General features: G+C 36.2%; 1 protein-coding gene across 1 annotated transcript; it reads right to left on the reverse strand.

Annotated features, from left to right (window-relative positions):
- Positions 1-7,185: 7,185 nt before the first annotated feature.
- Positions 7,186-10,513, reverse strand: LOC119997684 (bHLH transcription factor RHL1-like). Its single transcript, XM_038844850.1, has 7 exons — positions 9,935-10,513; positions 9,741-9,845; positions 9,459-9,644; positions 9,293-9,358; positions 8,545-8,610; positions 8,374-8,442; positions 7,186-7,858 (listed from the first exon to the last, which is right to left on the reverse strand). Exons 1-7 carry the CDS (start codon positions 10,382-10,384, stop codon positions 7,496-7,498), a joined length of 1,305 nt encoding a protein of 434 aa, XP_038700778.1. The 5' UTR covers positions 10,385-10,513; the 3' UTR covers positions 7,186-7,495.
- Between the last annotated feature and the right edge of the window lie 790 nt (positions 10,514-11,303).

Below are 11,303 nucleotides of genomic sequence, written 5' to 3' on the forward strand. Positions count from 1 at the left end.
TTTGTTTGATGGAAATTGATAAGATCAAGGAAAAGCAACAAACAATCATCATGACGAAATCACTCTACCCTAAGGAAAACATCTCATTTTGAAGAGGGTATATCATTTTCCAATCATCCTTCTCAGCTCTATCCATTGCTCCACATGACTGCAATCTTATGTGCTTATAATTAATATGTCTGATATAATATTTTTTGCTCATTAATTCTGAAGTTTTAATACGTACATTAAGAGTAAGTAACTCTATATCCATGATGTTGTAGCGATTTGTTTGTTTCTTTTAAATTTACATTTTTCAACAAACAAAGATCAAAAAATATTAGCAACTTTTTTGTTCAAACACTAGAAATTAGTTGTTTTTTAATGATAAGTTTTTCCTTTTTTTATGAGAAGTTGATTTTCATCGAAACAAACGGAGCATTAATCGGGATTTGGAATACGAAAACTATACTTATCTTAGCATTTGGTATTCCAGTTAATCTCATATGTTGAGTTGGATGCACAAGATCCAAGTGAATTCGTGGGTTCCACGTATCGTTGGTTAAGAGAGCCAAAAATTACAGATAAAAAAAAACTTGAAGTTATGGTAAAAAAAAAACCCCTATGTTTCTTGTAACAGAAATAAACTGTATTTTGGATCCTCTTTTGCAAGAGTTCAAAGCTCCCCATGCACAAATACATGCATGCATGGATAAAAATATGCCATTCAAAGTACATTTTCACAAATTACAATGTAAAATAGAAGATTAGTACATTCATATAGTACTTTCAACTTCAGTGAATTGACATCGTGGCAAATTACTTTTTAAGTACAAAACAAAACATCATTATTAGTTTATTACCATAATCCGCATTATTAATTAATTAAAAAGTCATACATATTGATTTAAACAGGGGTTTTCATGTAAATATGATTTGAAACTGTAAATATACGAGGATATACAAGGTTTTGTATAAGCAGTAACTTCAAATCACAAATATATTTTTGTATGGAATTCTGTAAATACTTTTACAGAACATATTTACGGACCCAAGTATATACACTATAATTCTTATATCATAAATTTACATGATGTTAATATAGACAATGGTGGATGAAGAAATTTTAGCAATTGGGGGCATACAGTATATACAAAAATATAATTATAAATATTACAATTATTCTCTACGAGTTTTCATATTTTGAATTGACTTCAGTATGAGAGTCGTGAGACAGTGGCCTTGAATTGAATTCAACCTCCACTTTAGCTTGTGCCGTAATGGAGAGCTTCGAATGTCGTGAATGGGCTTTCAGCATGGGCTATAGTGTGTCAGTTGGGCCTGTGACATCGGGTATTTCGGACTTGAACTTGTCCTCATGCAATCCATTGGGTCCACATGATTTTAGGTAACTATAGGTTGGGCTACCAGACGAGGCTATAAATTAATAATAAGTCAATGTTGCATTGAAATATTGAAGAGGGGATTTGCGATGCAAGACTAACTCGATCGTTGGGCAATTATTAGGGACCTTAAAATAAAATATTGGAGGTTTGATACAATTTTTTTTAACCAGCTGTGTCCAATATCATTGCACATTCTACACGATTGTTAGGAATCTCACATCAAAAAAATATGAGAATCCCAATTACCATTAAGTGAGACGGCCCAATAAAAAATAAAGTTGTGTGGATCCGATGTATTCACAAAAAATGATAAATCCAAAATTGACAATATTATTGATGTGAGTGGTATGAGATTTACAACAACGATTCCACTAGGGTTCAACCCCTAGTGCCAAAACACTGAACACTGAATCTGCCTAATACGGACAGCTATGACACAGTCTTGTCAACTGCATACTGTAAAAGAAAATCAGCCTAATATAGACATGTATGACATGATCTGTATGACATGCTTAGATTTTTTTTTTTATTTTATTTATAAAGATGCTTAGAATATGTTGTGAGGAAATCATGGAAAGATAAGATAACACTGAATTGGGTTGTTTGACTGATGATTGAAGTGATTCATCGATGCAACTATACATCATTCTTTTTCAGACTATAATCTCACATCAATCAGTTTAGTGTAATCTAACCAAGTCACATCAATAATGATGTTTAGACTATAATCTCACATCGGTTTGACCTAATCTAACCAAATCACATCAGTTTTGCGTAATCCAACCGAGTCACTTAGAAACAAAGCCGTACACTCTCAAAAGATGAACAATTGATTTTGAATTGTACAATATTTGTGGTTTGGAATAGGAGTTGTAACTGATCCAATGAGGAAATGACCCAAGCCCAATACTACAAAGAAGAGAAGCCCAAATGGAATAACCATAAGACGAGGCCCACAATAATTCCCTATCCTTCAAATTAAATAGAAATCAAGTTAGGGCAATGAGTACTCTGATAAGGTCCACAGAGTACATGAATGTAGAAAAATATATGAATAAATATATAGATTTAGAAAGATCCGTCAAGGGGAAGAAAAAAAGGGTCTATCAATAGTTATTAGCTTGAGATAGCAAGAGCCATCAAGGGAGAATGAATATTAATATGCGAAAGATTATTTTACCCTTATTAGTTAAACTAAAACGAGAGATAATATTTTATATTTTTTTAAAAAGAAAAAGGATAATATAAAAATTTTACTATTAAAATTTTTATACTCGTGCTCACTCTTAATTTATTCCATACTAACATGGTCGTATATACTTTTCTTACTCTCACGTCACAATCACACACATTCAATTATGAACCAAATACCCTGTAAGTTTCAAGTCATGGTTCTGAATCTCATTCTCCTATCATGTTATATAAAAGTTTTGGTCTTATGCTGCTGGCTTTGTGACGATGCAATTTCAAGTTACTCCAGTACGCCTAAACTGCAATAATAAGCGAACAAAATAAATACATACAATGTAGTATTTTTTCTGGAAACAGTCTCTAAGTATATTATGTGACGGTAAAGTCTGCATATCCTTGACCCAGATCACATCAGGAGTGGAGTTGTTTACCCTTTTAATAGAATCCTGTTTTAATGATCACAGGATTGTGATAAGCAAAGTATGCCATAGTTGGAGCTCCAAAGAAACAACCATACACTAGTAGGGTGATGACACACAACAATTGCTTTGACTTGGCTCCCATTGAAGTGGACGTATGGGCAAATAAATTGTTCAACTCACCAGCAATATATTAATTTCATGGTGTTTAGTGACAATTGAAGTTGTAAGTAGTGGACGACATGTCTTGTGCAAAGGATTTTTATAAAAAAAATATGTAAATTTTCATATTATGATCCAAACAAACCCTCTCTTCTCCAACCATTGCAAACCTAGCTTCCTCCCAAATTTAAGCTAAACCTATCACTAATTATCTTAACACGCCTAGTTCTTTCTTCCAAGTTCCAACTAAATTAGAATATACATAGAGCCGCAATAGATACATTATGCTCCAATGGCGTATCTGACTCTACGTGCGCCCTGGACGAACTCTAAAAACAGGCCCTCTTAAAAAAAAATTAGACGTCATATAATTCTTGAAAGTCATAATTATTAGACTAACTCACAAGAATGGGGAGAGAGAAATTAGAGATTAAGAGTTGAGGAGATTAGGAGAAGGGGAGATGGAGATACAAAGATGGAAGAAGTCTTTTGTAGTTTTATTTCTTTTAGAATTTATTTATTTCTTTGTGGGTTTTAAAGTTAAATCTTAAAGGGGTTTTTATCCATAAGGATAAAACTTAAAAGTTGTATTCCAACAATAACAACCTAAAAAAATCTTTAGAAAAAATGACAAAGTCTAACAACTTACCAAAATACCCCCCTTCTTCCTCTTCCTCCTTCTTTCTTCTTATTCTTCTTTCTTCTTCCTTGCGTCACCATATCGGAAGTTGGTCGTCCGGCCATCATTTTCGATGAACGAACTACCGAAATGAAGTTCTTAGTCAGCCCGATCAAAGTCCAATCATCACCAATAGTAGAAAATCACTTGAGTCGCCGAAAAAGTTTCATGAAATCACGGTCACCATTTGAAAAAAAACTAGATCCGGCCAATATGGCCAGCGCCGGCGACCATCAACACCTCCAATCAACTCCACAACTAAGGCGCATCACCTTTGAGGTTTTATTGCTTTTTCGAACTTTTTTTTTCCATCTGAAATCAGATATGAATCTGTAGATATTATATCTGTTTCGTATATGATATTATATCTGTTTTGTATCTGTCAATATTATATATGTTTTGTATCTGTCAATATTCTTCTAAATCGAATATGAATATGCAGATATTATATCTGTTTTGGATCTGTTATGATATGTTATCGATTTTTGGTTCTTTTGAAACTTCAAACAGATAACATTTCATTAAGGACAGATAACATTTTAACAAAACAGATAACATTATGACAGATATCAAATTAATCGAAACAGATAACATATCATCTGCAGTCTGTAGATCTCATATAAGAACAAAAAACCATGAAAATCACTACAGAAACTATCAAAAATAATGATGTGATGATAGATCAAAGGAAAACAACAAGATCTACAAGTCTTGTGATGAGTATGAGTAGATCTAGTTCGAACACAACAAAAATCCGGTTGAAAAATCACTAAAAAATGTCATGGAACTCTTAAATAAGCCACGAGGAACGGAAACAAAGCTTCTGGCAGCGTAGACAAAGTTTCCGACGGAGATCCAAGATGAATCATGTGTAGGAGGTATGTGCCATATTTGAGGATGAAGATAAGGGTATTTTAGGCAATAAAACCATATATTTTGACTTTCTTGGAATATTAGTTCAAACTATATGGACTTTATGGAATAAGACCTTTAAGAGTTTCCTTATTGGAACAAAACTTTCTAATGAGGGACTTATCCTTAATTTTCCCAATCTTAAATTTAGTTGGGATTGGTTTTTCTAATTGGGCCCCTCTATTTTAATGTTTTCTTTGTTTAAAATGGGTTGTTTCTAATTGGATCTTTCTGGGCTTTGCCTTTAAACTTTAAATTTAAAAATGGGATGTTTCTAATTGGGCTATTAATATTATAACTAGAAGTCTAATTTTTTTAAAGTTTTGGGGGCCTTTGGCGACGGCCCCAGCTTGCCCCACCCCAGGGCTGCCACTGTTATGCTCCAAAACCTTAGGTGAGTTTGAAGACATTTTTAAAAAGTAACCACTTAGGAGATAGTCTACTAGTGAATCTCTTTGAGATAAAATCGTATGAACTCAAAAGGTCATGAGTTTGATTTCCACTCGGAACAATACGCTTGTGGCCACGTGCTGGGTTTCAACACAATATACTTTGTCATCAAATAGGAAACTTATATGCGCTCGGGACTGACATCGTGAGTTTAGGTTCATATAGACTGTTCAAGGGACAAGCTTATACAAGTTTGTATGATGTTGTTTTCGATTAAAAAAAAATATTATTTACTTTTTTTTATTATAAGATTAATTTCAAATTTGGGTCACAATCAAATTTAATTTAATAAATGAGATAAAAAAAAATATTGACACCAGGGGAGACGGAACAACGACATCAATGTGTCAATGACTAAGAAAAAAACATTTTTCTTTTGTTTTGTATGGGTTGTGTAATGGGTCAAAACTCAAGTCGTCCTTAGTCGCTGCCCACTTAGTTTGGTCTCTCAATCTACACCGTCTAAATCATCCAATTCATAAAAATATTGTTGTGGTCACTATGCATCCTTACCTAACCAAGACATATTTAAAATTGTTGCAACTTTTTGGAATTACATAAACAACGTGAAGAAGAATTTGGTTCCGACAATAGAGAAACGACACACATCTTGCCCAAACGTAACTCCTACTTCCTAAGAAGACCTAAAAGGGACAGAGAGATACAGATACTAACTACCATTGAAGATGGTGACTATAATGCATTGTTAATGTTAATAGAATTGTGGTAAAACAAGTGTTTGGGATAAGAGATATATGTTTGATTAGGACAAGATATAAACCTGCCATGTTGTAAGGTGCATGTTAATCATACTCTCCCATCAAGGCTGGATCTTCTACGGAGGTGCGAGTTCACACATGAGTTTTTCATGGGTTGCGCATGCATAGTTTGCGATTTAGTATGCATGCCCGATGAGTTTATTCAATGACGTACAGAAAGAGCAGTGGGTGCAGGTCTCACCGTAAAAAAAAGAGACAAAGATAGAATATCTACCTCTTCACGAGTTTCAAATGATCAAATCCAACCCCAGGAGCTAAATCTCTTTTATGCTTCAAACAAAAAACAGACGTGAGATATTTATCTCAATATCCCCACATTTGTTGATTTCATTATGCGAGGTCCAATAAGTGGACTACGTACCACTCACCTTGTGGATATGATCAATCTGTAAGGACATCTAAACACCCAATAGATGATCCAAATGAGAGAGTTAAGTGAATCCGTCATTGTAGTTGGGTTCTCATATCATGTAAAAAAATCCAATCCAAATAATTTATATAATTATTGTCCGTTTTGGGCCTGCAAGATTTGTACAATTTTATGTTTAAAAAGAATAATATGCTATTGAATCTTAACTTATAAAACACTTTGTTTCCCTCAACCTTATTATGATGTGAAACATTTTACCTTAACAAAGAATTCAAGGGTTCCATCACTTCAAGTTGTCCAAGAGAAAAATTCAAGGAACAAATTTGTCATTTTATGCTTTAATCTCAAAAAGAAAAAATAAAAGTATCCATCTCTAGTCGATATTAAAGTTCATTGCTTTGTTGCAATATAAAGAGAAACTAAAACAACACGCCGTTGACTTTAAATCTAATCCACATTACATTTGCTTTTCCATTCTTCTTTTTCCTCGAAAGTCCAACAGAAGGAAAAGCTTAAACAAGACATCAAAAGTAATCAAAGCTACTTCATTCTTTTAAGAGGGATATGGGTTTTGCAATTCGTTTCATTTAAAATTTTAGAATTTAGAATTTATAATTTGAATCTAATAATTTAATAGGCGTGTTACATCAAATCACATTTATTTATTTATTTTTATTTTTAAAATTTATTTGATTTTTTCTTTACCATTATTTTTAAGGAATTACGGAACCCTCAAATCATCTTTTAGAGAGAGAACCATTGATTGGGTACATAATAGTTTTGTAATTATTAAAGTTAAATACTAATTAATTAGAGGGTTTTAATCCAACATCAATGATAGCAAATATAAATAAAAATGCTCTCATTATAATAAACCAGATCCAGATTCATATTATATTTTAAAAAAACATTAAAAAAAATTAACAAGTTAAAAGAGAACCTAACCCTCCAAGAAAGAAAGAAAGAAAAACCGCTGGTTGAAGAAGTTAACCTCTGATCCAAACAAAGTCTTCGTAATACGACGTCGTGTCAATTTTCGTAGGCTTTGAAACGGTGCATTGAATCATCCCCCACGCTATCTATTTTATCCTTTTTGGCTTTTTATTTACTAAGAAGAAAAAAACACTAAAAGCCAGTCAACGCCGTCATCACGGTTTCGAAACAGAAGCAGCGTCTTTGACGGACACGTCACCACCTCCCCCGTTTCCAATAGTAGCTGACTGGACGGTCAACACAGACATGCTAGGCGAGGATGGGCCTTCACCGTTGGATTGAAGAAGTGGGTTCCTGGTGCGACACGTGGCAGTCGATATAGCTGTAGCGAGTGAGATGGGCATGAGGCAGAGACCTTTGCCTTGCAAATACTGCATGGCGGAGCCCATGTCTTCGTCCATTAGCTTGGCCACTTGATGCTCCGTCACCGTCAGACTGTCGTTGGAAGAGCCATTGCCGTTGCTGGTCCTTCCAAGGGACCCACCGTTGGCACCGGCTTGAATACAACAATCTCCAGCCTTCAAAGTACAAACAAAACATGTGCGTACATATTATATATATGTTTGTTTATACACAAAAAAGAGAATTGTAAAGGAACCTGCAGGTCTCTCTAGGTATGGAAAAAGTTGTGTGGGAGGAATCTGGAAAAGTGGGGGCACGCGTGCTGCTTTTGTTTTGTGGTGATTCGGTAGTTTGATAGTTGGTGTGGTTCTGGACTAGAAGCGCGAGAAAATGATAAAAATTCAAACCGTTGATATCTTAATTATTTCAGTTGTTGAATTGGACGCACATAATTCAAGTGAATTTGTGAGCTCCACATATCCCTTATGATGCACATGAAATCCTTTGCGTACAACTCAGCAAATGAAATAACTGGAATACCAACTGTTGAGATTCCTTTCATTACCTTTAAAAGAAAGAGTGTATCTGTATCTGTGTGCTTCTTTCTTTTTTCATTTAAATGGAAAGCTTCATATGTTTTTCTTGCATAATTTCATGATAATCAAACTAATGTGAAGTTGGTATTACTTACCTCGGTAGACAAATCAGCAACAAGAGGAGCCACAGCAGCAGCACCACCCAGTCTGCTCATGCTCAAGACCTAATTATTAGTGCACAAAAAACAAATATATTATTCAGATTAAGATAGATTAATTAATTAATTAATATAATTGACTGCATTAGCTAGCTTAAATGTAGACACCTTGACTTGGAGCTGGAGGAATTTGACGTAGTCGATGATCTCATCCAGCATTGAAGCCTTGTCTGTCTGTCATTCCACAAAACACTCCATGCATCAGAATTTCTTAACTAATCAAAGAAATATAGAATATTTTTGCCAGAATATTAGGAGTTGCGACTAATCTGGACCTAATTATTTGATTTTTAAAATATTAGTAAGAATAACCACATATCCCGATCCATTCGCTCCAGCTGCCGAGAACGTTCGGGGACCATCTTTAAAATGTATTGTAGCTAAAGCAGCTTAACTATCACCTACGCACGGAAATGAGCTTACGGGGTTGGCTGAGTTGATTCTTGATATTCCATGTAAATTCATGAACTCTAGGTTCGAAACCTCTCGCACACATTTTTGCGCCACATTCTTTGCTAAAATACCGACGACTTACCTGATCCTGTATAAAAGGTGCACCGCACGGGTCGGGTCGGGTGGGGGAGTGGATCCAAAGTTCAGTTTTTTTTAAAAAAAAATACGCTTGGAAATACAAAGGGAACGAGGATCGTCCGCGAATAACCAACACGCTAATCGATCGACACGTGTCCACGGTTACTAGCTTACTGGTGCACAATACAGTACGTGATTGCGATGGAAGTATACAATTCAGTGACCAAAATAACCCTCCGTTTTAGTTTGTACGACACCGGCGGTTACACAGACTTCACAGCAGCCATGGCTGGGAAACTCAAGAAGCAACCAAATGTTTTATTACCTTGTTTGCGTTAGGAACCAGTTCCTGCAGAGATTTCATTCTCTCTGCAATTCTCTCTCTCCTTAACTGCGCCATAACAAATTACACGCTCAGAGAATTACATACATGACAAGTTTTAACCAAACAGGTTTTCAAGAGACGATTGAATTGAGCAAGTAACATGTACCCTTTCAGCGATGCTGTGGGGATCAGTGGCTTGACCTCTTCGAGCCCTGACTCTTTGCCTGGGCTGCCCTGGTTGACCCCCAGTTGAGCCACTTGCCTGACCAGTTTGTTGGGCAGGAGCCGGAGATTGATTCATCACTGGCACTGACCCTGGAACACCATAGTTTTGTGCTTGCATAGTCCCACCCTGAAGAAATTGCAGTAATAAACAACAATTATTGAGTCCGTTATCACCAAAATGTCAAACAATTTGTCAATTTTGGCTCCAGAGCAGAAGATTTACCTGTGGATGGTGAAAATGCTGTTGGCCTTGGTTCGGTGCCTGACCCGAACCGTTTAGAGATCCAGTAAACCCGTTAAACAGTGCTTGGATGGTACCATCTCCTCCCTACAAAACCAATACACAATTCCGATTAGTCCAGTCAGTCGCAATTAATTACATCAGTAACCACAATCCCTCTCTCACTGGTTACTCACCTGACTAGTAGGCGAGTTGAACCCGTCCACGACGTCGTTTCCGTTCCCGATAGACAACGGCATAGTAGCCGACATCAACATCTGCTGCTGTTGCTGCAACATCATCTTCGCCGCCGCAGCTGTAACCGACGACGAGCCACCGCCGCTGATCTGGTGCTGGCGGAGCTTGGATGCCAGAATGGCTGACTCGTCGAAGTGGAATCCGACATTTTCATGAGCCGTTTCGTCCGCTGTGGTGGCTCTGACACCGTTGCCGTTGGTGGTGAGGTCCCAAGGGGACTTGAGGTCGGTCCATGAACAGGAAGGGATGGAAGATAGCATTTGGTCGAGGAAGTCGTCGTGAGAGGAGGATGCGGGATCGAAGTGAGGGTTTTGGGAGGTTTGTTGGTCCTGAAGGGATTGGATCATGAGGGAATTCGTTGCTTGCATTTCTCTGCTACAAGGCTGCATCGATCGATCTCTCTCTTTTCGAAATTCAAACTTCTATACAAAGAAGGAATTGAGGATTGTGTTTTGAGGATTTTAGGGAACGGGAAGTGTGAGAGAGAAGAGAGAGAACATCTCTGTACCCTGTAGTTTGTAGTGTGTTTTGATGGCTGGTTTAGAGAATTAAATAGCAAAAGTCAAGTTTATTTCTTTATTGTTTTTTCTCCATTCTTCTTTGTTTATTGATTTCAAGTAGCGGGGACAAAATTTTGTTCGATCTGGATGATTGTCCGATTCAGATTAAATCAAGTTTGAACAAAAGTTATATGTTTGGAATTCTGATCCAAACATAAAATTTTTGTCCAATTTAAAACAGGGTTCTAGTTCAAACAAATAAATTTTGTCCAATTTACTTATTCGGACCCTAATCCGGATTAGGTTATTGTCCGATTTAGTTGTTCAGATTTAAATCAATTCAGATTTGATCAATTAAGTACGTCTGAAATCCAATCCAAGTTAGGATCCAAACATATAAATATTTTATAAACACGTGTTATTGTCCGATCCTGAATCGAATTTTTTTACCCTCCCTGCCCTGCTTTCAATGGCGGCGATCAATTGTCCAAATTGCCCAAATTCACTCGTCCAATATGTTATAATCAAACCTCTAATAAGTAATAATAACAGACAAATCGCTCATAATTGCTTATTAACTGGCCCTCTAAAGTCTAATAAATGTGTTTTTCCTCACTAGGTGTCAGCAAGTACAAGCGAGTGTACTCTTTTTAACCAACACCGCGAGTAGGCTAACAACACCCACGCTCCTCACATTTAGCCGCCAAAATTGTTGTTCTTTCTTAATTTCCACGGCCGATTTCTAATTCCCCCACCCCTTTCGGCTGGTTGGTTAGTTAAAACAACAAAGACAATATATATATATATA

Source organism: Tripterygium wilfordii, chromosome 4 (genome assembly GCF_013401445.1).
Source record: "Tripterygium wilfordii isolate XIE 37 chromosome 4, ASM1340144v1, whole genome shotgun sequence".
NCBI classification, from domain to species: domain Eukaryota; kingdom Viridiplantae; phylum Streptophyta; class Magnoliopsida; order Celastrales; family Celastraceae; genus Tripterygium; species Tripterygium wilfordii.